Below are 27,820 nucleotides of genomic sequence, written 5' to 3' on the forward strand. Positions count from 1 at the left end.
GAGAGATGTCATAGAGGAGATTTTGTCCTTTGAACTGTGAATGGGATTTCTACCTGCTGGGAAAATATGGGGGCAATTCCTGAGGATAAGACTCTTTTCTTTACTGAATAACTTTCCATCTCATTTAGAGACGTTTAAATTGTCTCTCGCCGAGAGGTGCTCAGGTCTTGCCTGTACTGTCATTGCTGTTACTGACAAGTGGGAGTTTCCATCACTCAGGGGAACATGTGGGCGGCGTTCCTTCAATTCTCACTTTCTCTCAAACATATTTCAGCTTCAACAAATGAATTTGGCATCAAGTGTAGAGGATGAAGTGAAGCTGGGGTAGGGCAGTTTACTTGTTTGGAGTCTCTTCAAAAAGTCCATGTTAACCTTTTAGTGTGCTGTAATTCAAGAGGTCTTCGCGGGAACTAGACTTCTGCCCCTCTTCTTTACTACGGTCACTTCAGAGAGAAGGCTCTTCTACACCCGCGCCATGGGGAGGGCCGAGTCAACGGACGAATGAAATAAGATAGTTCTGCATTGGCAATAGCTAGTACAGGTCACTAAATGAAGAACCAGGTTTAAATGAAGGACTAGTACAGGTCACTAAATGAAGAACCAGGTTAGGAATGAAGGACTAGTACAGGTTACTATATGAAGAACCAGGTTTAAATGAAGGACTAGTACAGGTCACGAAATGAAGAACCAGGTTAGGAATGAAGGACTAGTACTAGGACAGGTCACGAAATGAAGAACCAGGTTAGGAATGAAGGACTAGTACTAGGACAGGTCACTATATGAAGAACCAGGTTTAAATGAAGGACTAGTACAGGTCACTAAATGAAGAACCAGGTTAGGAATGAAGGACTAGTACAGGTCACTATATGAAGAACCAGGTTAGGAATGAAGGACTAGTACAGGTCACTAAATGAAGAACCAGGTTTAAATGAAGGACTAGTATTAGGACAGGTCACTAAATGAAGAACCAGGTTTAAATGAAGGACTAGTATTAGGACAGGTCACTAAATGAAGAACCAGGTTTAAATGAAGGACTAGTATTAGGACAGGTCACTAAATGAAGAACCAGGTTAGGAATGAAGGACTAGTACAGGTTACTATATGAAGAACCAGGTTAGGAATGAAGGACTAGTACAGGTTACTATATGAAGAACCAGGTTAGGAATGAAGGACTAGTACTAGGACAGGTTCCTAAATGAAGAACCAGGTTAGGAATGAAGGACTAGTACAGGTTACTATATGAAGAACCAGGTTAGGAATGAAGGACTAGTACAGGTTACTATATGAAGAACCAGGTTAGGAATGAAGGACTAGTACAGGTTACTAAATGAAGAACCAGGTTAGGAATGAAGGACTAGTACTAGTACAGGTTACTAAATGAAGAACCAGGTTAGGAATGAAGGACTAGTACAGGTCACTAAATGAAGAACCAGGTTAGGAATGAAGGACTAGTTCTAGGACAGGTTACTATATGAAGAACCAGGTTAGGAATAAGGACTAGTACAGGTCACTATATGAAGAACCAGGTTAGGAATGAAGGACTAGTACAGGTTACTATATATGAAGAACCAGGTTTAAATGAAGGACTAGTACTAGTACAGGTCACTAAATGAAGAACCAGGTTAGGAATGAAGGACTAGTACTAGTAAGTTACAGCGCTACTTATGACGACTGTCTGAATAACAACGTATTTTTATGATCGAATTCGCTTTAGTTCCATTTGATGTTCACTTTGATGAGGTCGTCTCAACTGAGATACGATGTCGTTGCTTTGATGACGAAAGCGCAGCAAGTTGACCAGCAGGGTTACACACTGACCGTCTGAAGGGTCTGAAGCTTGACGCCTGCCAAGCCGACGCCAGTGGAGCGTGTCGTCACGGTGTGAGCCGGAGCTCTTCCCTCGCAGCTCGCTGGTGTCTCAGGGATCAGGCAACTTGCCAAAGCAAGCACTTCCCTCTAAATGTGTAATTGCAGACATTACCACACATACACAGAGGAATCTTTATAAAAACGTAATAAAACATTTACAATCAATGTACAGTTTATATATATTTAAATATACTCAGTAAATAGATGGCTCTTCTTACATACCTGCTTGTGACCTCACTGTGCGTGAGTTGTGCTTCAACATTTTTCCACCACATGTGGCATTAAATGACCGGCCTGTGTCTTATTGGTACAAGACATGAAATGACGTGCGAACATGGATGATTATTTAAGTCATCTGTGAGCAATTGCGGTTGTGAAGAAGACAGACGTATGCATATCTATGTTCCTCAAATCTACTGCGGGCGCCAATAAGAAGAAAAAAGTTATTTTAAACTATGAGAGAGATGACATGACACGTCAGCATGTCCGCTTCTAAAAATAGATTCCCATAAATAAAGAGTTTACCGCTTGTGTTCGAGTCGTCCAATTTCTACCTTTGGAGTCAAGCAGATTGTGGGGCGTTTTGTAGTTTTTAATTTAGTAGATGCTAGTTTTACTGACAGAACTGAAGCCAAAAATAATAATTTAAAAATGAAATAGTGTTAGGACTGAGTGGTGTTTGAACCCAAAATGCAGTACTCCGAAGGCAGGGAATGAGTTAATGCCTAACGAGGCGTTTTAATGTCCAACAAGGCAATTAGATGTATATATATATATAAATATACCTGAATACATAAAACTCACAGGCTGTTGTTAAGCATACGTATTTAGGTAGATCTATAAAATATACTTAGGGGCATTCGGAAGAGTAGTCAGAGTCCAGGCAGGGGGTCGTGACACGGCAGGTCTGGAGTGAAAAAAGGTGTCAGAAGGAATGCAGCAAAGCACTGAAAACAGCTCTACAAAGTACGGACAGCAACAATGTAGCTCTAAGCTTCTCCTGGTACTTGCCAGGTGATTCTATGGGATGATCTGGCGAGGAGCAGGAGTGAAGACCGGGTTATTGTAGTCTCTGGAGTTGATTGTAACTGAGAGCAGGTGTGCAGTGCCAACGCCCAGTCGGCTCGTCACCAGGGAGGAAGGCTCAGATGAGCCTGAGTGTTTAGATGGTAGAGTGTGGACGGCGCAGTGGATAGAGCACAGGAACTCCAGCAGCAGGATGCAGAGGTGGCGGGTTCGAACCCCGTGGCGGGTTTGAAACCATAACAGGACCCCCCCCTCAAGGGACGGATTCCAGACGTCCCAGGAGATCAACAAGGGTGGGTGGAGGGGAGCCGGAGGAGGGTTCAAGACCATGGCCGAGACAGTCTGGAGGGCGGGCCGGAGGACAGGAATGGGGAGCGAGGGGACCGGGCTCAGGAGAGGAAGTCTCAAGGGTACCGGGGTCTGGGGATGGGATGGGGAGAACCCGGGGCCGGGTGGGATGGAGGCGGAACCCCGGGGACCGGAACATCAGGGACTGGAACCGGCGGCGGAACACCGGGGACTGGAAAGCCTGAGTGTTTAGATGGAAGAGTGTGGACGGCGCAGTGGATAGCGCACAGGAACTCCAGCAGCAGAACGCAGAGGTGGCGGGTTCGAACCCCGTGGCGGGTTCGAAACTGTAACAGGACCCCCCCCTCGACGGGAGACCCCTGGCGACCCTCCAGGTGCATCAGGATGATCCCTGTAGAACTCTCGCAGGAGCTCAGGACTCATGATGAGGCCCCGGGAGACCCAACTGCGCTCCTCAGGTCCATACCCCTCCCAGTCGACCAGGTATTGGTACCCACGACCACAACGGCACACTCGCAGTAGCCGCCGCACCATCCACTGAGGATGTCCATCGACCATCTGTGGTGGAGGGGGAGCAAGGGGTGGAGGGGTCAAGGGACATGAGGAGATGGGTTTTATCTTGGAGACATGGAATACTGGGTGGACCCGCTTCATGGAGGAAGGGAGCTGGAGACGCACAGCAACAGGATTGATGATACGCTCAATCCTGAAAGGTCCCAGGAACCGGGGCGCCAGCTTCCGGGACTCCACTTGTAGTGGCAGGTCAGACGAGGCGAGTTACACCTGCTGACCCACCCTGTACTGCGGGGCCTTGGTGCGCCAACGGTTGGTCCCTCAGCAAGCACGGGTGTTTGACCTTAGTAGAGCTGCACGGACCGTCCTCCATATTCTCCGGCATCGTTGTAGGTGGGCTTGCACCGAGGGGACGGCAACCTCCGTCTCCTGGGCCGGAAACAGGGGAGGCTGGTATCCCAGTGAGCACTCAAAGGGTGACATACCAGTGGCATCACAGACAAGGGTATTCATCGAGTACTCCACCCACGGCAGGTCCTTACTCCAGGATGACGGATGAAGAGCAGAAACGCATCGGAGGGCTGTCTCCATGTTCTGATTGGCCCGCTCCGCCTGTCCATTTGTCTGCGGGTGATACCCGGAGGAGAGACTGATGGTGGCGCCAATGCCCCTACAGAAAGCCTTCCAAACTTGGGAGGTAAACTGGGGGCCACGGTCACTAACGATGTCGGCTGGGAGTCCGTGTAGGCGATATACATGTTCCATGAGCAACTCAGCGGTCTCCTTTGAAGAAGGTAGCTTAGGGAGGGCCACGAGGTGCACAGCCTTGGAAAAACGGTCTACCACCGTGAGGATAACGGTGTTGCCCATGGACGGGGAAAGACCGGTGACGAAATCCAAAGAAATCTGTGACCAAGGACAACACGGGACCGGAAGCGGGCGCAGGAGACCAGCAGGAGCCTGATGGGACGCCTTGCTTCGAGCACATACCGTGCAGGCAGAAACGAACCTCCGAACATCCTCCACCACTGTAGGCCACCAGAATCTCCGGCGCACAAATGACAGGGTGCGGGTGATCCCTGGATGACAAGCCACCCGGCTGGCATGGCACCATTGGAGAACCTGGGACCGGACCGCATCAGGAACGAACAGTCGGTTGGGGGGTCCAGTTCCCGGATCAGGTTGAGTGCACTGAGCCCTCCTGACCGCTGCCTCGAGATCCGTGGTGATCACTCCAATCACCTGGGAAGCGGGGAGAATGGTGTCCCTGAATACCTCAGGGCCGGTGGATGTAGGAGAACGAGAGATTCGGCTCACCTGGAATCCCCTGGTCTCCGGTGAGCCTAATCTTTTGGCCGACTGGGACAGTCGTCTCTGATGTGATCCCTCTGGCCACAATACATGCAGAGACCCCTGGTCCTCCTGCGCTCACGGAGGCGTTCGTCAACATCACTGGCAAGGCTGATGAGACTATTGAGATCAGCAGGTTTCTCTCTAACCAGCTCATCCTTCAGAACCTCCGTGAGTCCATCTCTAAAGATACAGCGCAGAGTGGAGTCCTGCCATCCCGCGCTGGCTGCGAGTGTGCGGAACTCGACTGCATAGGCAGCAACAGTGCGAGAGCCCTGCTTGATGTAGAGTAGCCGTGAGCCTGCATCCTGACCGGCGACGGGGTGATCAAAAACCCTCCTGAACTCCTTCTCGAAGTTGGCATAGTTGTGTCTTGTCCCCGGGTTGAAGCTCAAGAAAGACTGGACCCAACGAAGAGCGTCACCGGTAGTATGAGTGGCAACGTAGGCTACCCTGGCTGCATCGGCGGAAAACATGCTGGGCTGCATCTCGAAAACAAAATTGCACTGCAACATGAATCCCCTAAACTCTGTGAAAGCCCCATTATAAGGCTTAGGGCTAGCTAAGCTAGGCTCCCGGGCTATAGGACCAGGAGGGGGAAGTGGACCCGGAGCTGTAGTGACAGGAACTTGCGGGGCTGGTGAGGCTGCGGCACCCAGAGCAGTCAACTGGGTGGAAATGGTGTTCAACTGAGTTAGCAGGGCCTGTTGTTCGCTGGCTAATTGCAGTAGTTGTTGAGAGTGGGTCTGCTGCTCCCCAGCAACGCTCTGCATCATACCAGAAGCCTCACGAAGTAGCCGGGCGTGGTCAGCAAGCACCTTGTCTTGGCGTTGAATAGCAGCATGGGCAGAAGCGAGCGGCCCAGGTGGATTGGCCTGACCTCCTGAGTTAGCTGAGTTCATGTTGGCCAGATCATCTGTTAGGACTGAGTGGTGTTTGAACCCAAAATGCAGTACGCCGAAGGCAGGGAATGAGTTAATGCCTAACGAGGCGTTTTAATGTCCAACAAGGCAATTAGATGTATATATATATATATAAATATACCTGAATACATTAAACTCACAGGCTGTTGTTAAGCATACGTATTTAGGTAGATCTATAAAATATAAAATATACTTAGGGGCATTCGGAAGAGTAGTCAGAGTCCAGGCAGGGGGTCGTGGCACGGCAGGTCTGGAGTGAAAAAAGGTGTCAGAAGGAATGCAGCAAAGCACTGAATACAGCTCTACAAAGTACGGACAGCAACAATGTCGCTCTAAGCTTCTACTGGTACTTGCCAGGTGATTCTATGGGATGATCTGGCGAGGAGCAGGAGTGAAGACCGGGTTATTGTAGTCTCTGGAGTTGATTGTAACTGAGAGCAGGTGTGCAGTGCCAACGCCCAGTCAGCTCGTCACCAGGGAGGAAGGCTCAGATGAGCCTGAGTGTCTTAGATGGTAGAGTGTGGACGGCGCAGTGGATAGCGCACAGGAACTCCAGCAGCAGGACGCAGAGGTGGCGGGTTCGCACGGGGTTCGAAACTGTAACAAATAGGTCATGATCAAAGTTTTTTTTGCTGTTGGTGAGCTGCTCAGCGAGCATTTAGCGTGCGTGCAACTTTTAATAGCCATCTACCTGCAGATGTCTGTGTGGCCAGCTACAGCTCTGACAGAACACCAAAACCACTTCCTTTTCTTATTATAGTGCAAATAGAGAAGTCAGAAGTATGAGTGTGCCAACGATTTAAATTAGTGTCATTCGACTTCGCCAGTCGTTCGCTCATCTCACTTTACTCGCCCATTGTGCCAATATTTATTTCTACAAAACCTTTTTCTTCTTCGAACTATATGAAGATCACCAACAAAGTAAGTGATACAAACGAATACATGCTTTTGCTTTGAAAATCTGTACTCAGACGATTAAACTAGTCGGAACTCTGAGAAGAAGGAATACCTGTTATTTAGTTAGTGTTGTTGCATGGTTATGTCCTAAATCTTGATGATAACAATTTGATATTTTAGCCTATTTTAAATTATGCAATATAACGTATGTATAAGGTATATTTTTCAAATGAATCCAAAAAAATCCATGGAATAAAAAAAAGTTATTTTTATACCGTACATGGTTGTGTAAAAGGTAATAATCCATAAAAATGTCTAAGATCAGAATTCAAAAACTATAATATATTATAGTCCTGCGTTCAAAATTCCGTAAAAGTACATAAGTATATCAATACATACTTAAAGTATCAAATTGTAAAGTACTCATTATTCAGAATAGCCCATTATATACATCAATGAATTATGACAATGGATGCATTATTGTGAAAGAATGACTGAAATGTTATCGATTGTCAGGTGTGGCTACATGTAACTGATTAACTGCTGTGAGGCTCGATCTACGATATTGCACCATCGTTTATTATTTATTAGCTAGTCAATATTTTCATTCTAGTTGTTAAAGCTGCAAGATCTTTGTGTTGGAGTGGAAAGTATAATGTTTGCCTCCAAAATGTAGTAATAATAGTCAGTAGCAGCAGCACAATAAAAACATACCTTTGGTTGATTATGGCTGCATAGCCCCCACAGATTATGTGAGGTGCCACTGTGTCTGCACTGACTCCGAATTATTCTTACTGTGTCCGATTTGTATTCCAAATCTCATTTTGCACTGAACTGCCATCCCGTGTCTTCTCAGATACCAACATGAATGGCCCTCTCTTCCTGTTCTACTGCATAGAAATCCTGGCTGCACTATTGTGTGGAGCTCAGAATGTCGCTTCTACTGCCAATTTGACGAACAGTCAGGATCCTGCCGCAACTGGACAAAAAAACTATTCACAATCAAACGCAGACGCCATTTCATCAACTTCCCAAGCATTGACCCCGACTGATCCCACCCGTGTTGCCAGCGGCGCGCCTTCCACTGTGGCACCTCCAGCCGTCTCCCAGGACTCCAATAGTCACGGCCTTTCCCTTTCACCTAGCCCACAGCCCACCACCACCACCACCGCCGCCGCCGCCGCCTCACCTATCTATATGTTTTACAAAAAGGAATGTCATCCAGTGTTCATGACGGCCGGCGGACTGATCATCGCCTGCACTGTCCTGCTGACGTCTACCCTGCTGCTGATGTGTACAGTGTGCCGGTTGAGCAGACGCATCAAGATGCTGAGCGCCAACGGCGACCTGATCAGCACCTCCGAATACTGGATGGGAACCGCCAAGAGGAGCAAAAGCGAGCCGGAGACCAACGCCAATGAGGCCGCCGTGTTAATGGCCGACATCGGTCAAACACAGGAGGCCGTGGGAGACGGAGCCGCCAAGGAAGAGGCGGCGAAGGCAAAGGAGGACGGACGAATGGGAGAGGAGGACAAGATGGAGGTGGGAGACACGGCTCAGAGCGGGGAAGCTCCCGCGACGCCCGCTGTGGGGAATGCATCCTCTTCAACGCCGCAAGAGGAGGCCTCTGATGCCCAGGCCTGAGCGGCCCCCTCCTCGAAGGGCACAGAGGAACCGAAAGAGGAGGTGTAGAGCTGTGTGCCAAAGAGTTTCCTGAGCATCTGGCTTAACTTCCCTCTCGCTTTACAACCCTTTTTGATCAAATAAAGGACATTTTCTTTGAGCCACTTTTGCATTAGAGTAAGTTGAACTGCTGCGTGTTGCTGGCCACAGAGTACACATTTTTGCTTAAGAACAGTGGGTTGATGCTGTATTTCTCTGTTGTTTTAGTTTTTTGGAATATTGATACATATTCATCTTTATTCTAATAGTCAATTTGTGTCTCACATATAATTTTTTTAATGAAGTACATACATGTTTGACATTATGATATATGCAACAACCAGAGGAATAAAACACCTGTAACCTCAGTCCTGACTTTATTACTTTGCAGCTACAGTATGTTTGTGTGTGTGTGTGTGTGTGTGTGTGTGTGTGTGTTCTTATACATACGACATATTGAGGACCGCTTAACCAACAAAATGGAAATTTTGGCCGGTCGTCACCTCTTTAAAGACCTGCTTAAGGTTTAAGACATTAGTTGTAGTTTTACAGTTTATAGTTGTGTGTGTGTGTGTGTGTGTGTGTGTGTGTGTGTGTGTGTGTGTGAGAGAGAGAGAGGTCTGCTTGAGATAACGCTCTCTTTCACCTCAGCCAGAGCTGACAAAGCCGAACAAAAAACCTTTTCAAAACCCCAATATGCGGTTGTTTCCGCCAGCTGGTGCAGATATTTGTTCATCTGCTCACTTGTGACGTTATGATGGATGTTCACCCTTCATTAAAACTCTGAATAGTTTGTCCTATTTCCAAGCAGCCCCAGCTGCAAGATGGTGGGAACGCTCCGAGTGGCGGTAGCTCTGGGCGATGTGCGAGCTCAGAGATGGGATCCAGTAAAAGCCATCCTTAGGGAAAGTACATGTCAAAAATACTTTACTGATTGTACATCAGCAGCCAAAATGATTACGATAAAACCTAGATTTTAGAGGTGTGGAGGATCTCTGCTGTGTGTGCTCACACCGCTCACATGGGCAGCATGTGGCATGTTGTGGATGGTCTCACGGCGGAAGAGAGGGTTTGTCATTGAGGGCCAATGACAGTAAACTCAGTATTTCGGTAGCATGCAGCTTCAGGAAGTTAAGGCAGACAAGAGAGAAAAGTACAGCGAGAGATGTGGGAGGAAGTAACAAACGCACCGCAAAAAGAGGCACAAGCAGGTGTATAAATAGTTTACATGACAACTGAACAAAGGCCGCTTGGCTGCACCAATCAGGAGTCTGCAGTGATGCCACATTTTAAACCCTGATTGCCTTTAGAACCCTCTGACGATGTGTGGCAAAAGTACAGCAATGCAGTGCAGCCTGGAGACTCGCCTGTACTGCTGATGACAGGTGGGAAGCTGCAGTGGACTGGAATCCTCTGCAATAAATCTTGAAGGTCAATTTGTTTTCTTTGTGTCAGCGTTTAAATTGACAAGGGGAAAATACTAACTAATTACAGCAGTGTGTTACTCTGTAAAGGAATTCTTTAGATGGGGGGGGGGTACTATTGATTTGGGGGATAACTGATAACAGTGTAATTGACTTTGAGTGCAAACAGGACAGAGATCAGCCAACTAATCTAACCGGAACAATAGATGTCGCTTTAAATGTAGGAATAAATCCTGAAAGCTGCCAGATGAAGGATTGAGGAGTTTTCTTTGCAGCAGCCTTGTGTGCAGGGACTGCTCTGTTATGCGCTTCATTTCTCCTTAGTTACCCCCCTCCTAATACTCCCCCCACCCCTCCCCGCTCACTTCCACTGCACAGAGTAAATCCAAAGCCTGCAGTGCCTGATCGCACAAACTCAAAGATCCATAAAGGAAATATCAAACTCTGGGCTCTTCGGGGAGGACAAACTGGAAGGCAACTTCAAAAACACCCGCACTGGACAAGTGAGCAGGGGTCAAATCCTATGAGGGGAATTCAGGCATAGAAGAAGAAGAAAGAAGAAAAGAAGAAGAAGAAGAAGAAGAAAAATACCGCTTCAGCAGAGCAGCAGCTGGTCCTGAGCTTGAAAGCAGGAGAGGGAAGAGCAGCTGCCGGACGGCGGAAAAGGAGCAGATAAAAGTGACTGGAATGATAAGATGAGAAGGTGAGTTATGGAAAAATCTCTTGACTCTTTTCACGCACAATCACAATTATACACCCACGCACACACACATTCTGCCACACCCTTGCTCACACACAGTACACTGCAGTTTCAGCAGTGTAGGGCTCCTGGCTGTGTCTTTGCTTGCCTTTGCACCAGCTGATGCATTAGTTCTCTGCAGTCAATAATACAAGCCATCTATTGAGCCAGCTCTCCTCCTCCGGGAGCATGGGACTGACTGCTCTGACAACCACTGATGACTGAACAAGCAAACTGATGCCAGGGAAAATGACGACAGGGATTTCTCATCCTTTTCGTGATGAACGATGTTCCCGAACGGGCTAGAAATATCCTCTTTCAACTCGAATGGTGTGGCAAAAAGATGCATTTCCATCTGCAGTGAGGATTTTGACCGAAAGAAAAAGAAAGAAAAATCCCTGCATGGTTAGGATGAGTCAAAATGGCATGTCATGTGAATGTGGGCATCTGCAAGCAATGCAGTGATGTGCAGCAAACATTGAGCAGCGTGTGTGTGTACGTATAGGATGCACGTGGCTAAGAGGCGTGTGTGTGTGTGTGTGTGTGCGTTTCTCTGACAAATAAAAAAAGAAAATGTCATTGGAGTCTGCTTCTAAAGAAAGTTATATTGTGACGTATGGAAATAAAAGATATTCTGGCAAAAGGGTGGCGCTTCAGAGCAACGATGAAACAAGTGTTTGCTGTGTGAGACGAACCCGAACATTCTCCCCATCCTGTCCCCCTATCTTTTCTTTCAGCAGGCGTGTGCTACCTCAGCTGTCCCCGAACGAGGCCCTTCTGGAGCTCCTGCTCGTGTTGCTGCTGGGGCCACATGTCTTCGCCGTGTGCCCCTCCATGTGCTCCTGCGGCCGCAGCCACAGGGAGGTTGACTGCTCGTGGAGGGGCCTGAGGCAGCTTCCCGACGGTCTGCAGCACAACGCGCGCTCCCTCAACTTGTCCCACAACCGACTTCACAACCTGGACGGCCAGCTGACCGCCTACACCCACCTCCGCCTCCTGGACTTGTCTCACAACCGGCTGAGCCACCTGCCCGCCGGCTTGCCCCGCTCCCTCTGGCAGCTGCACGTCGCCTCCAACCGCCTCCAGCTGCTGGACAAGAACGACACGGTCCACCAGTGGAACCTGCGGCTGCTTGACCTCTCCGACAACAAGCTGGAGCGGGCCGTCTTCATCAACAACACGCTGACCAACCTGTGCACGCTCAACCTGAGCCACAATCACTTCTGGACTTTGCCCACCAACATGCCCGTGCACCTGGAGAACATCGACCTGTCCCACAACTTGCTCGTGAAGATGCTGCCGGGATCTCTGGACCAGCTCCTCCGACTAACTCACTTCTATCTGCACGCCAACCGCTTATCCACGCTGCCGTTTGGAGTTTTTGACAAGATGTCCTCTCTTCGGGTCATCACTCTGGGTGACAACCCATGGGCCTGTCACCTCGATGCCGACATCACCTACTTACTGTCCTGGACGCAGCATACGCCTGCCCGCGTCCTGGGCTGCCCCTGCCACACCCAGCCTGTCTGCGGAGGGGTGCGCCCTGGCAGGACTGGAGGGTGGCACTTTGGCTCCCACAATCTGCAGCCCCTTGCAGCGGGTGCCCAGGATATGAGCTCCATGGCCCCTGAGGCCAGCATCACCGCCTGGTGGCACGTCTCTGGTTCCGCCCCGCACCCCCCCGAAGAAGCCCCGACCACGCAGCACCAACTCCTCGCGGCCACACTCATCGGCCCCCCAACCCAGCGACCCAGAAGCACGGGCACACGGCTCACTATGAATCCCCTTTATGCCGCCGCGGACCACATGGTCCACACCGAGTCCGCTGACTCACTCCACGCCAGTGGTGCGTCCTCTTTTCCTGCCACGAGCTTCGTTGCTGAAACCCCCATCTTGGTTGACATGACGCTGGCCACAGAGCAGATCTTTACAACGGAGAGCCCCTCCATCCAGACGAGGAAGACAACCACTCTTCGCACCAGGAGCGTGAGGAGGAAGAATCAGTCCGTTCCCAGCGGCATCAGCAACGGCGGCCCGGCTCCGACGACCCGCTCCTCGCACCTGTACCTACACACCCTCGGGCTTCTGTCCCTCGTGATGCAACGAGTCCTGTGAGAGACAAACACATCTGTCAATTTCAAGCAAAGACAAATCCAAGTACTGTCATACTTGTATGTTTGCCACTTTCCAAGCACAAAGGCTATTTCTCAGTGTGGTATGATGCTACTTTATAATAATAATGGGCTAAAAAACCAAGAAAGTACCTTTTCTAATAACACTTTTTACAAGCCTCCTCTCAAATAAAAAAATAAAAAAGAGCATTGTAATGAATAAAGCTAAGCACATGATGGCACTGTACATCCAGGTATCAGTTTCTTATGAAACTGAATGAAACCTGCTGCTTATCTGAAACTACAGTGTACCCTTTTAATGTCAGTCCAGTACATATTATGACCGAAACAATATTGTGTATCTTTTATTTTCCCCTTTTTTGTCCTTCTTTAAAAGAAATGATGGCTGAATTTGGCTGAAATTGCTTTAATCGTATTGTGGTCATATCTTTGTTAGACTTGATATTTTATTTAGGTATTTTTACAGGAATACAACCTTCAAAAGTAAGAATGCCTGATAATAAGAATAAAACCTAAATATAAATAAAAATAAAGTAAAAATTAACCATGCATCTGGCTAAGAAGGGCCATAAGGAAACACAAAAATAAAAGTGTTGATCATATCTTTTTTTTATTTGTATTTATTGCACTGGGTTAGGTATGATGAAAAATGCAGTTGTTTAGACTATTTTTTGCCAATAGATGTCCTAAATGCCTGCTCACATCACTCTCCAGAGAAGTGGTCCTTTCTGGACACAGGGTGTGCGACAAGCGGTCGTGCCACGTGCGTCACAGAGACCAACTGTGGAGCGAAGGCCTTTCATAGGCGGACAAACGGACAATGTTGCATCGCTATCTTTAACTAACTCTGAGAGCCAAGTACCGCTTCTGTATTTCTATCACATCTCAAACTTAAGTGTCCTTCATGATTCAGTGACGCTCATGAAAATGATCTGCATGGTGTTTGAACGCTCCAGGAATGCTAACCTACACTGAGATATTGCCGCAGAGCATTAAAGCACAGAATCCGCTTAATAAAACTGATGAGATATCAACTGTTTTTTGTTTGAATTGTTTTACGCCACCTTTATCTTCACGCAAAACTGCAAGACAGATGTATTTGATTTCGGGATATTTTCACTGATAGTCTCATGGGACAAGTTCACATTTCTTCTTTTTCTTTTGTATTGAACGACGACATCCCCCATGGGACTCAAGTATCAACCCTCAAAGCTGTTCAGTGCTATAAATTAGCTCAAACCGTTACTTATTCAGATTTGAATAGGCATATATTTGGTTTGAAGTGCATTTATTGAGTCGAGGTTCACTAAGTACAAAGGAACTTATTCCAGATAGACCTCGCTTTGCAGCTCAGAACAAACACAGGGTTGTGGTCATTGGGCAATCACATGTGTCAAAGTTAGTTTTCTAAATAATCAGTGAAAAAATATCCACCTACTTTATACAAGACTAGCACAACATCTGATGTAGAGCCAGTCACGACACACATCCATAAAAAATAGAAAATTTGAATTAATTTCCTTCTCTCTGACTCAGATAAATACCAGAAATTGCACACATTGACATCATGTTTAATGTTAACTGAATAAACCCGATGTAATAGACGTCAGACAGAGTGATCTAAAACGACTGATCATTATCTCTGCACAACTCCCTTCCTTCTGAAAACTCAAACACCTGCTGAATAAATTGGGTGTATTTATAGCTGCCACACAGATGCCAAAACAGAAAGGAACTAGTGGTTGGTGTGCTGGGTATTTATAAGCAGTCAAGGGTCAAACTAAACTACATTTATTTTCTCTCGTTCAAGTCTCAGTTTCACCTTTACCTTGCATCTTTATTTAATCACTTATAACTTGTGACATGGTTATCTTATTGAGTCCAGCACGGCCACATTAATAGCTCGATGGTGTTTTGAGCCCTCACCGGAGCCTTCCAGGCAGCCGCTGCCTGGAAGGCGCCGGAAAAGTCCCCCGGAAGTAAAACTCTGATCCAATCAATGCGCTACCCCCACTTGGAGCGGAGCGCATATTCAAATCCACTTTTTGGAGCGCATTGCATATTCAAACCGAGCCAAACCCACTTGGAGCGCATTTGGAGCGATTAAACCCCGGTTCAACAATTTCAAAGGTACGTAGCTATTTTTGGGCGGCTAATGTTGTGGTAATGTTATTTCAACCTGCTAGCTAGCAGATAGATTATGCTAATCTTAGCTGTGGTAATGTCATTTCTACCTGCTAGCGAGCTAAATCTGGTTAAAATATTAGGTAACAAAGTAAGATTAATTACTGCAGATTAATCACTGTATTTGAGTGATTGTTAATGGTTAGTGGTTATCTTTCAAATGATGCCTGTGAGGCACTTGACGTTGAGACTGGTTGACTTCCAGGCTGCTTTGGAATAAGGATACCTCTGAGGCAGCCACCAGTTATTGGATAACTCTGAGGCATCATAGGTAGTGTTGACTGCCAGGCTGCCTAGTCGTTGGTATACAGGTTAACTCACAGGCATCCAGTTGGTTTTAGATACCTGTAAGGCATCTAGACGGACATTAAGAGGGCTGACTCCCAGGCTGCTTACTAACACTGGTTAGCTCTCAGGCAGCCAATTAGCTTTGGATGCCTGTGAGGCACTTGATGTTGAGACTGGTTGACTTCCAGGCTGCTTTGGAATAAGGATACCTCTGAGGCAGCCACCAGTTTTGGATAACTCTGAGGCATCATAGGTAGTGTTGACTACTTTATATCAATAAATAACTACTTTAAAGACTTTAAAGACTACTTTATATCAATAAAGAACTTCAGAAAGCCAGCTCAAACTATTACACCCCAGTGTCAATAAGTGTTTCATTGTCACATTGGTATGTGCATCAAATCTGAATTTAATACTGTATGATATGTCTTTCCCATTTTGTTAAGGCGGCCAAGGACCTGTGCCTCTCCGCCGGTGCTCTGGCTGCCAGGAGCATCGAATTTAAAGAAGTGGCCATGCTGGGCATCAGACCCCACTGTGGCCACAGGAGAGCCCGAGTTCAAGTAATTTGCAATATTCCACATCCTATATCTGGGCTCTGACAGGTTTAATAGACATTATTTATCCTGAATTTATGTTTTATCTTTTCCTCCAGACAACAGCTCCAGCACCGCCAACCAGGTGAGGTCAAATGAAACAATGACCTCTCTCGCACACCTTGGGGCCAGGAATGGTAGAGGTGGTGGTGGATATTTTTTTAAAGTGTGTTGACACACACATTGAAAATATTAACAATTAGCAATTTGTTGTTTGTTGTGTTCATTAATTAAATATCTTCATGTTCTACATCACTGTGTATGTGTCGTGAATTGGAAGTGTATTGAACTTGGCATCTTGATTTAACTAGTCTGGTAATTTAGCTAGCTGGGCCTGAAATCGCATGGTGTAAATTACAGATCCGATATGTTAGGCATGTGGATTAAGGCAAATAGTCATGGTAACACAATATGTCAACACTAATTTCTACAGCTTCACATAAGGGTTTATTCCAGTAGAGTGTTACAAGTTAATGAAACCCCAACTTACATTAATTATTTTTTTTAAATGTATCGTCAGAGACCAGACACATGATGGAGGAGAGACATGACTGATGGGTGTGACATATTCTTTATTGAAAATAAAGGCCAAATACAACCCTCATACACAGTAAAATGGTAAAACAAAATTTCACACGCAACAGCTTAGTTTACTAAGCACTAAGGATAACGAATTTAATACACTATAAATATTATCTAAATATTTTATTGGGGCAGTGTGGGACAGGTCGGAAAACTGGGAAAAGACTAAGTTCTGGGTTCGCTGTCTTCGCCTGCTTATTAAACCGTCGTGATGGACAGTTTGTATCTGCCCTTGTTGTGGTCTGTCTTTGAATAGTTTGCAATCAGGTGGAGCAGTCCTCCTCCTGATCTCCTCCACCGTTATCTGGTATCTTTGTAAAAATAATTTCTGAGTCACACTCAAAGAAGGTTTCAATGTTTCAACAATATTATTCGTAACAATATTAGATTTCATCTTCTTTACATACAGTACAGTATTGTACACATGTAATGTCTGTACATAGCCCTTCTGTCTTTACTGCCATCCCAACAGATGTTCCTATAACCCAAAACTGTGATGGGCTCTGGGAAACCAGTCACATGGTGAAAAGGGACATTTTGAGATTAGAGTGAAAATACTAGTAAACTCAGTATTTTGGTGAAATTGGGTTTTGATTCAATTATTATTCTATAACATGTCTATCATCCCTAAACATATCTACTTGTTTTTCATTAATTGAATGTGTTAAATGTGCTTTATTCAACCAGCCAGTCTATTTAGAACCCTCTCTTTAAAGTTGTTTTGTCAAAATTCTATTCCATGAAATCTAACTGATCAGCTGACTTTGGGCAATCATAACATTTGAAACAGACAAATAATGAAAACATATTTGAAACAAGCTTGAAGTCAGCTTAAAATATAAACCTGTCTTGAAGAAACCTATGCCTAGCTGTGCACTTCACCTTTTTTGATGCTCCTGAGCATGTCCTCACAAGGCTGTGGACATTCTGAAATGCCGGGGGATGGGGCAGTAGGGCTTGTGGAGCAGCAGGGCCGATGGGGCAGGAAGGGTGGATGGAGCAGCAGGGCTAGATGGGGTTGGGGCTCCACCAACCAGTGGTGACTGGTGGTTGCAGATGGTCCTATAAAGTAACAAGAAGTGCTATATGAGGAGATGAACTAGTGTTGTAGTACTCGAGTCCAGGGGGCAAGATAAAGAATAACTTACCACCTTTTGACACCTGCAGGGCCTTCCGTCCTACTGTATAAAGACATTGCAAGGAACTAATAAGTATTTTTTGGGGAATTATTGAAGTCATTGTTAAATGTCAGTGTGTGAAAGAGACTTTGTTTTAGTCATTAAAGTAGGTCTAGGTTGAACCTTACCCTTCCTGGGCACCATTTCTTCATGAACTGAAAGAGAAAGGCAATATGAGTGTGATTAGTATTATCACATAATGTTAGGCATATGCAATGTTAAAAATAATCTGGCAGATTTATTCAATAGGCCTATCTGTATGAGGAGGCATGAGGACAATTTAACTAAGGGATATCAGTCTACAGTCAACCAGTCTCAACATCAAGTGCCTCACAGGCATCCAAAGCTAATTGGCTGCCTGAGAGCTAACCAGTGTTAGTAAGCAGCCTGGGAGTCCCCCTCCTTATGTCCCGTCTAGATGCCTTACAGGTATCTAAAACCAACTGGATGCCTGTGAGTTAACCTGTATACCAACGCTAGGCAGCCTGGCAGTCAACACTACCTATGATGCCTCAGAGTTATCCAAAACTGGTGGCTGCCTCAGAGGTATCCTTATTCCAAAGCAGCCTGGAAGTCAACCAGTCTCAATGCCTCACAGGCATCATTTGAAAGATAACCACTAACCATTAACAATCACTCAAATACAGTGATTAATCTGCAGTAATTAATCTTACTTTGTTACCTAATATTTTAACCAGATTTAGCTCGCTAGAAATGACATTACCACAGCTAAGATTAGCATAATCTATCTGCTAGCTAGCAGGTTGAAATAACATTACCACAACATTAGCCGCCCAGCCGCAAAATAGCTCGTACTTTGAAATTGTTGAACCAAGTGGGTTAAATGCGCCCAAATGCGCCCAAGTGGGTTTTGCCCCAATCGCGGGTTTGAATATGCAATGCGCTCCAAAAGTGGATTTGAATATGCGCTCCGCTCAAGTGGGGTAGCGCATTGATTGGATCAGAGTTTTGGGGGGCGGGACCACCTTCCGGCGCCTTCCAGGCAGCGGCTGCCTGGAAGGCTCCGGTGAGGGCTCAAAACACCATCGAGCACATTAATATGGACAGAATAATACTATATTACTATCAAACAGCCAGGTTTTCTCTCCAGGCCTTGTTTATGTGACATGAAAAGAGAAAGCGGAGCAACAACCGAGATGTGTTTGACTGAGATAACGAAATCAAAATCAAAAATTGTGAGGAAAGGGTGGAGAATCTGTAGAAATCAGTTTTGGTTTAAATTGTTTTTAATTGTCAAGCTGAGAGCCAACAATGCAACCACTGAGTTGTTCTCCACCTGCTCTTCTAATCCTTCACATATACAGTATATTCATATATATGTTAGTTTATAAACGTGATATATTTCTTAACTTTGGCTGCCGAACTTTCAAACATTTCTTCAAAATACTGTAGGTGCCAGCGAGCTGGCCTGTTCGCCAATTATTTCCCCAGTAGACCACACAAAGTATTGTCAGATTTCTCTTCTGGCTCCTCCTAATAACTGACAAGGTGTAGAAGGCTAGCATCATTTACTGCTGCCATGCCTCCCCTCTTCATCTCTCCACCCGGGCTTGTTTTGAGTGAGTTGCCTTCTGTCTTTCAGCCACACTCAAGAAGATTCACCCCCAGTGTGCTTCTTTGTACCCGGCAACCCCACTGCCCTCTTGTGTTCTCGTACATCAGTGTTCAGGCAGTGGCATCTAGAAAGGCTGAAAGAACGTATAGTGGATAGTGTCTAGTCTTTCTGCAGGCAGATTGCCTGTGAGTGTGCCGAAAGGAGTTTCTTTTATTTATTTCCTCCGTCTTTGTGTTTGCTTTGCTGAAAAAGTCCCCTTTCTTGCTTGAGAGCTGCTTTACAGAGCTGTGTTGCTCACAACCAAGCTATTTGAGTTTAGAATTGAACCTTTTTTCTTTCTGATACTGTGTGCCCAGAAAAACCGCCCAGCACTGTCGCTGTGCTCCTTACAGCCGCCTGTGGAGGTCACACAGTCTTTCCCTTCAGCGTGAGAGGCCATAAGGCCACTGTAGTAGGCGGTGAACCTGGGTGTGACTGCAGACTCACCACTCCTGAAAGGAACACAGGAGATGCGTCACTTCAAACCACCTCCATGAACACACACACACACACACACACACACACACACACACACACACGCACGCTACGACACACTAATGACATCAGCTCCTGTTCTGATTACATGTGCTCGAGATGCCCTCTTGTGGTGGCGGGAAAGAAATGAATGTTTGTCCCAAAACATTAGAGCTGGAGATCATTCTTCACCAGGAGACAATTTGCCCCTGATGAAGACTATTCAAAAGGACAACAAAAAAAACAAGTATAATCTGTTCAGAACGCACACAAAGAGTGGTCTTTTCTGCTCGGCAACATATGTGAGTTCACTGCATTAACAGGATAATTCGATGCAACGAACATGAAATGAGAGTTTAGATTTTGAATAAAATGCGTCGAACGACCGCAGACCGTCATGGCGGACCAAAGCTCACACACATGCAGATGTGCACTAACATGCCCTGAAAAGGCCACCGCAGCCTGCGTGTGCCCCAAACAATGGCTGCCAATCTCGACCTTCTTAGAGCCTGCGTCACAATATCAATCGTGCACCAGAATTAGGCTGGTGCCCCAACCGAAGGACGCTCAGATGTTGCAGATAAAGTTTATCCGATAAACCTAATCTGTATTGACAGCTCGGGTCCATATGCCTGGGCTCGCCGGCTCTTTGAGCCAAGAGCGATGTTTTCCGGTCTGGCCACTGATCAGCTGAAAGGAGAAATGCGTAGGAATCTGGAAGAAATAACAAGGAGGACTGATGAGAGAGGGAAAAAATTCAAACCCCGCAGCAGAGCGGGAGTGGGGTAGGTGGGTGGCCGGGGGGGGGGGGATACGGTATCTCTCGCTCTCGTCTCACTGGCACAGACAAGGCAAGGTCAGCGCTAAGGTCGGTGGTTGCGGAATAGGAAGTGGTTGGCAACTGGGAGAATAAATGGTGGCAGCCAGTTAGGGGGAAAGTAAATAAGGTAAAAGGGAAAGGAGAGAGAAAAGGCTGGAAGAAAAAACGAAAAAAAAACATAGAATGAGCCAGAGGACAGAAAGCACCACTTAGCCGGTGTGTCCGGCGAGGCCTGCTTATTGTGCTATTCTAAGCCTCTGAAAGAAACGTCTGAGGCGTAGCATATGCACTCATATAAACAAACGCAGAGAGAGTGAATGCAACTGGGTACAAGGTAGTTCTCGGGGCTGCAAACCTGCAGGCTGTGTCAGTTAGTCTGTCGAGCAACAACAAATGCAGCTGTGCTGTGCATCTGTGCCTCAACCCTCAACACTGTCGCGCATGTACTGTAAAATTGCCTGATAAACCAGAGAGCATTACGACAAAATCAAGCTCAATTTAAAATCCCCCAAAAGAGATTGATGTAACTTACATGACTGGGTCCCTGCATGGGGAGGGTTCCGCCACTCCCTCTGTCTCTCGGAAAGGCCAACATGCACATCTTCCTGCGCACTGCTGACTGTACAGGTGATAGGATGGCTCCTCGCGGTGCTTTAATGCCACCCGTCATCATCTGTAACACACGGCGCTCTCCGGAGTCGTTCAAAACGGCAGCCAGAACATTCCAGGGAGCAGCAGGGGCATGAGCTTATCTCCCAGCCCAGTGGAGCAGGTAAATGATGTCGTCATCGCCCACTACTGCTGGAGCCTGATTGGTCTAAATAGCCCCACATGCAGATGGGCATTTAATAGTCAGGTCAAAAACAAATGGAGACTCGCTCGGCCTTTGTTGTTACAACAGAAGTCTGTGTGTGGTTGGAGTGGTTCTGCAGATCTTTTCCAATCGAGCTGTCTTGTGGTAAACCTTGAAGGTGCTTCTGGGCACTTGGTAGAAGGGAAGACAGCATTTATCAACGTTTACAAGGGTAGTTTGCAGGATTTAATATAACAGTTTAGTTATTTTTAATAATGTGGACGTCTGAATATCACAGAGGCCCATCTACCTGGAATATTAGTGCGTAGCTTCTGGCAGAGCTTAATTAACTCATCCGCGTAGTTACAGAGGGCATAATGGGGGAGGGAAATCACTCATCACTCGAACATCCGTCCCCACTGATCTGACTTCAAACAGTTTCTCTGTGCGATAACAATCGCACACACGGTCCCAGTGAACCTCACATATCACGATCAGTCGACGGCGCTTTCACACGACCGCCCATTGGAAAGATACAGATTCATTAAAGTCGTGAGTTTACAATCAAATGTGGCCAAATTGTACTCTCACAAGATGCTCCGCTATCCTGGGCCAGATGAAAGAGGAGGTCGGCTGCAGCTTGGCGGATGGCTAATTCCTGAAATAGGACTGTCAATTATGCATGTCTCTGTCTGGCTCCCTCCCTGCAGTCTGAGAGCTGCTTTAGCTCATGCAGCAACGGGAAAGCAGGGAGGAGAGGACACTAGAGGGAGACAATTTGTTCACATCTGCAGCCTTCTCAACAGCTTCTCCTCTGGATTCTGAATGCCACTATAATAGGCCCTCCAGAGGTCCACAGAGATCAATGCCAAATCATTCACAAAATCCAAAGGATCAAATTAACAACGTCTCAAGAGCGTTTGAATAATATCCCCAACAAATTTATGGAAGTGTTAGAAGGTATTTAGTGTGAGCTGTCTTTTAGCGTTGGATGACTGTATTTTGGATTCCTCTGCGTGCCAGTGCATGCTCAAAACACATGGCGAGCCTCGACGACAGTCCTGCAAATTGTGCATAAAAAAGGCAAAAATCCCAGAACACTTCAGGTTTCACTACCATCACCACCCGCATGCATGTCTCCAGGCATTCAAAGGTTAATATATTTCGGTGATTCACGAACAGATTACATAGGAATCCGTGCGGGGGAAAGGGGTTATACATGATCCAGGAACAATTTCTCCAAGGTCAAGTGAGGATTCTGAGGGTGTCAAATGATTACTGCAACAGGAAACAGGATGCCTCTTCTCAAAACAGCATCTCATAACACTGTCAGCGAGTCTATTGCTTCTCTCACTTTCTTTTCCCCCCACAGCTCTTTCACACACTATCAATTTTACTTCTCTCTCCATCCCCAAATCCTCCAGTATTCATGCAAAGGCTCAGTTGGTTACAAGCTTCTTCTTCTTTTTTTCCCTTTTTTTCCTTCTTCTTTTTTCTGCATGCTGAGTTTCCTCTTTATTGAGAAGGGGGTTCATCTTTAGCACTGAAAGTAAGCCACAATTGCACTGATGCAACTATGTGATTCTAGAAATCATTGCATTGTCCTTGATTCAACACACAGATGAATTAAAAGCATGCAGGATATATTAAAAAAAGGTGTCTATTTATTCCTATATTCTTCATCCCCTCAATTATCAGAACGTCTTCGACAGCTGCCACCTTTACAAATGCTTCCAAGCCGCGGTGACGTTCGGTTATGGTGAAATCTGTTTGTTCATACTTTGTACAAAGATACACACGTAGATGCCAGAACGCCTATAACTGCTTAAAGAAGGATAAACATGTTAGGCACTTTCATCAGGCGGCGGTGGCCACTCAGAGTAAAATGGAGATCACTGCTTGATTTAGAAATCGGTATATTTTCTCCTTCAATCAGTGTAAAAAAAAAGAAAAGAAAAAGAAATAGCGACCCCAATGTTGAACTATGTTATCCATGACCTATGTAAGGGTTCTTGATTAAATAAGATGAATTTGAAAGAGAGTATGGGCGTCTGCTTTGGCGTCCTGCTGTTTTGGGTTCACAAGTCGCGATCAGGTGCGATGAAAATGTCACACCTGATGTAACTTTTCCATCACGTCTGACTTTGCACTCTTCATGGTGCAACAACAATGAGCAGACAGGCCCAGATAACAAGGTTCAAACGGCAGAAGAATTCACAACCACAGTGTGAAACTGGAGATCCTCGTGTTTTTATTTGAGCATAAAACAAGTCGCTCTTCATGTGTTAAATCCACTGTGATTTTTGCACACCTTGTTATCGCTTTAGAGCATGTTGTTCCTCTGTGCTCATATTCTGTATCAATTCATAACCTCTCTTTCTCTCTCTAACTCTCTCTCTCTTCCTCTGCAGCTGCATGATGGATGCAATTTTTTGCTTCCACAGTCACATTTCAGGCATATGCTGTAGGGTACTGTCACCCATTTGACAACTTATAGAACATGCAACAGTAATATAATCTTGAATGTATCGTCAAATGGCATGGAAGAGAGAAAAAAATGCAGAGAGGTGTCATATTTCCATTTCCTTGACACTCCCGTGCTACGAGGAGTTGCCACCATTTGCCTCCACAGCTTTTGTTTCATAGATACAGACAGCCGCAATGTGGGGTGTCCCCAAACTAATGACAGAGCTTTAGCTGTTAAACTGTCGAAAGTCTTGTTATTTGGGTTTTTATCTAAGTCATTGTTTCAAAAACATGCTGCCTGGCTAGATAAGAAATTCCCTCTGGTAGTGCCCTGAACAGTCACAGGCACAGACAGGCCTGTTCAAAAACAAATAAAACTTCACTGAATGTGAATAATGAAATTGGATCACTAGTCCCGTTTCATACCGAGCTTCGGATGTTTTGTTATAATTACTCTCGCTCTACAATGAATGAAAACTGCATTGGTAGAGAATGTATTGTCTTATTGTCTGTTGGCTTCTGTGAGCAGCAATGTGACACAGATGCAAACACATGTACATCATTTAAAATGTACATGAGATTTCATTTTCCTGTGTTCTATTGATACCACACTGTGCACACAATATGTATTTAAAATCCCACCCCCCCCCGAATTTAAATGCACTTCCTAAAAATCATCTCCTATTGGCAAAAAACACTGTCACATAAGCCTGTCACTGCAATGACATTGTTAGCCACCATTTAAAAATCTAATAAAAAAAGTATATAAGTATATGAAGTACAGAATTTAATTTCAAATATTTAATTATTGCAAAACACAACAATCAGGATACTCTTAATGTTAACATTCAGGAGGAATCGCCCCATTTTTCCACTTCTTTCTGAGGGACTATATTGTATGGCGGAGGAATAACAAGTTATTATAATTCGTAATAAGTAATCACGTTGCTGCTTTGCAAAGGTGTACCTGTCAACTGGCGAATACTAAGTAAACATTGCTAATTAAGAGGACCATTTCTTGGACAAAGACTTTTTTTTCATTTTTTTTTTTTCAATGCTATGTGTCCACTGATTTAGAAGAGCAATAAGCCACTTTCACCTCTAGTGGCTTAGTTCTTAATTAAATGACAAATCGGAGGATTGGTTTGCAGATTGCCTGAATTGACGTCAATTGGATTGGTTAGGTGACAGAGGCAGGCTCCGCCCCCTGTGGGCCAAGGTAGAGCGTGCCGAGAAGAGGGAGGAGGGAGCAGGGGGCTGAGCTGATCCCACGTGTGACGCTTTCATTCCCGGCTCAGTAATATTCTCATAGCGGGGCTTTGCATATCTCCTGCCGTATCTGTGTGTGTCTGTCACTGTTACTGTAGTCCCAGCCTATAGTTTGAAATAGATATGGAAGGAGACGGGAGTCAAGCCACATCCGGAAGCCTAAATGATTCACAACATGACCCGGGGTAAGAATCTTTCTAAATGTAATCTTAAACTACGGCTTTTTGTTCTCTTCCCTCTTTCCCCTTTCATGTTACAACGTCTTAGAGAGGACTTCGACTGCCGTGCTGGATTCGTCCCCACAGTGCGCACTTAAACCGTGCACGGGTCCGTTTCCACATTCAGTTGAAAGCCCCCTCAGCTTCGTCGCGAGAGTAGCCTCCCCCTTTTATGTAGATATACTATAAATACTAAGCGCGAATGTGTCTCCATAGTCTCCCCTTTATCCTTTAAGGTCGCTTTTAGAAGTAGTTAGTCGTCAAAATGGCCGAACTGACATCTGGACTCACTTCTGTTGTGTTTTCCCCTTCCAGTAAAATGTTTATCGGTGGCCTCAGCTGGCAAACCTCACCAGGTGAGAGACTGTTATTCTCTTTTACACCGTGTCCTGTATTTCCTTGTTGTTTTTGTGTGAGTGTATGTGTGTGCGCTTGTGTGTGTGTGTTGTCGATGTGACTGAGTGCTCGTTGTGTGGCTGCTGGCGGTGTATGTGCGAACGTGTACCGTGCAGCAGCGTTACTGTATGGGATATCTCACCCGTGTGTGCGCGCGGTGTTGTTTTTGATCTCGGTCCATCTGAAGTCCTCTATTCGACCCCTATGCGTATCGCGGGGTGTTTTTTCGCGTGTCTTGGTGTTGAAAATGCAGTGACAAAACAGCATGCCCATATGTTTCTGTCCAATGACCCGACCTATTTTGTGTCTTCTCTTTTCACAGACAGCCTTAGAGACTATTTTAGTAAATTCGGAGAAATAAGAGAATGTATGGTGATGAGAGACCCCACGACAAAACGCTCAAGGTAAACACCGGGCTTCTGCTACTTTTCCCCTCTCCAGTGCATGGGACGATATCGCTCACTTTTTGTCCGTGTTTCGTGTTTAATCCTGTGTGTGTATGTGTTTTCTGTGTCCGCGCGCGAGCGTGCAGAGTGTTCGCGTGTGTCCCCTGTGTGTGCGCGCGAGCGCCTGCGTGTGGTTTCCCAGCGAGCCAGATAAGCTTAAATGCTCACTGCTGTAAAGCTGCAGCCGAATGCAATTTGACATTGACTTTGTGACTGCACCGCAATGTTGCTGTGGTGTCGTCTCCCATTGTAACGGGGCAAATAATGATCAGCAGCGGGCTCCGCTCCGATTTCAAATCTGCCACTGGACGGACATGATTTCTATTTTTTAAATAATTTATTTTAAATGTATTTTAAAGACATTTGCCCGGAAATATTGTAAGAATAATAAGGTCACAGGAATAGCATGCCCGTTGTTGTGCAGTTGTATTTATGCCGAGCCACAATATAGTTCCGCTATCATTTTGGTATTTGCATGAGTCGACATGTGCTATTGCAATTATTGCCCTGCATGCATTTCTAACATTGTTGTTCTGTTGTGTCTTTTTTGTTTTGCAGAGGATTTGGGTTTGTTACGTTTACAGATGCTGCCAGTGTAGATAAAGTCTTAGCTCAACAACACCACGAATTAGACTCAAAGACGGTGAGTTCATTTTATCTACACGTTTAATGTGTTTGTCTCCCCCACACTGTCATAACTGTGACTTCCCCCCGCCTGCAAGGTCCCGTTGGTTGAACACCTCCCAAGTTAACAGGCTGTGTGGATCAAGGTCATGCATACGGGCTAAACGCATAACGATCCCTTCAACACTGAGCGTAGCAATAAAAACATAACTCTAGGGGTGAATAGTGTGTGTGTTCACTTTCACTTCACCAGGCTTGCACCCCCCCACCCCTCCTTCCCCTGTTAGCTGCAGCCACATGTGCAGCGTGCACATATCTCATGTCCCACTGAAGGGCGTGTTGTCTCAGGTCCCTGCTGCCCCTGCTTCTGTTTGACCTGGCAGATATCGCATTGTATCACGCCTGATTCACTGATACTGTAAGTGTGAGAAGTAACCTGTTTGACCCTCCCCCTCCCCTCCAAGAAATATTGCCATGAGCTAAACTAAAGCAGGACCAAACGACTTTGTAAGCAACAAACTTGTTATTTAAACTAATTGGCTACTACATTGTAAAATATTATTTAGATATATTAGTATAGCTTACAAAGAATTGTCTGCATTAATTTGCATCGATAAGCCTATTAATCCGATACATCCACCCATGAAGAACTCTGAACTATTGTGGATTATACTTGCCCTTTTGAAATTTGTCGGTCGATGAATAATTAAAGATGCCATTTCTTTAGAGATGTCTGTAGTGCTGGATTAGACAGGGTTCAGCTGAGATTGTTTCTGTCAGGGATTTCTGCTCGGTGTGATGGTAATATCAAAATATATCAACATAGTTTTTGGGAAATGGAATCGCACCGTTGTGCTACCTCGGCTGAAGGCAATGCTAAATTTTTCTCATGATTTCAAAAAGACAAAGGGATTATATTTCAAGGAATTTCGAAATCTGTAAAATATGGGAAGTAATTTTAAGTATTGTCCATTTTAATCACATTTTGGCTCTCAAGTGTGGTTGGTTGAGAGCTAATGTTTTTTTG

General features: G+C 45.7%; 3 protein-coding genes across 11 annotated transcripts in view; all 3 read left to right on the plus strand.

The window, feature by feature from the left end:
• Positions 1–6,818: 6,818 nt before the first annotated feature.
• Positions 6,819–8,917, plus strand: LOC130191668 (uncharacterized). Of its 2 annotated transcripts, none has more exons than XM_056411321.1 (2): positions 6,819–6,911; positions 7,744–8,917. In XM_056411321.1, exon 2 carries the CDS (start codon positions 7,752–7,754, stop codon positions 8,529–8,531), a length of 780 nt encoding a protein of 259 aa, XP_056267296.1. In that variant the 5' UTR covers positions 6,819–6,911; positions 7,744–7,751; the 3' UTR covers positions 8,532–8,917. The 2 variants fall into 2 exon arrangements, with proteins under 2 accessions (XP_056267296.1, XP_056267297.1); XM_056411322.1 differs by having other exon boundaries at positions 7,786–8,917.
• Positions 8,918–10,668: 1,751 nt separating this feature from the next.
• Positions 10,669–13,874, plus strand: LOC130191702 (oligodendrocyte-myelin glycoprotein-like). Its single transcript, XM_056411365.1, has 2 exons — positions 10,669–10,676; positions 11,450–13,874. The coding sequence occupies exons 1-2, from the start codon at positions 10,669–10,671 to the stop codon at positions 12,825–12,827; spliced, it is 1,386 nt and encodes a 461-aa protein (XP_056267340.1). The 3' UTR covers positions 12,828–13,874.
• An 11,253-nt stretch (positions 13,875–25,127) lies between these two features.
• The window catches only part of msi2b (musashi RNA-binding protein 2b), a 240,001-nt gene continuing 237,308 nt past the window's right edge, over positions 25,128–27,820 (plus strand). For all 8 annotated transcript variants that reach the window (XM_056443666.1, XM_056443656.1, XM_056443677.1 and 5 more), the window contains exons 1-4: positions 25,128–25,294; positions 25,643–25,683; positions 26,046–26,127; positions 26,728–26,812. In XM_056443666.1, the coding sequence (XP_056299641.1) occupies positions 25,233–25,294; positions 25,643–25,683; positions 26,046–26,127; positions 26,728–26,812 (270 nt within the window). In that variant the 5' untranslated portion in view covers positions 25,128–25,232. The remainder of the gene's footprint in view (positions 25,295–25,642; positions 25,684–26,045; positions 26,128–26,727; positions 26,813–27,820) is intronic.

This window comes from Pseudoliparis swirei, chromosome 3, assembly GCF_029220125.1.
Source record: "Pseudoliparis swirei isolate HS2019 ecotype Mariana Trench chromosome 3, NWPU_hadal_v1, whole genome shotgun sequence".
Classification (NCBI taxonomy): domain Eukaryota; kingdom Metazoa; phylum Chordata; class Actinopteri; order Perciformes; family Liparidae; genus Pseudoliparis; species Pseudoliparis swirei.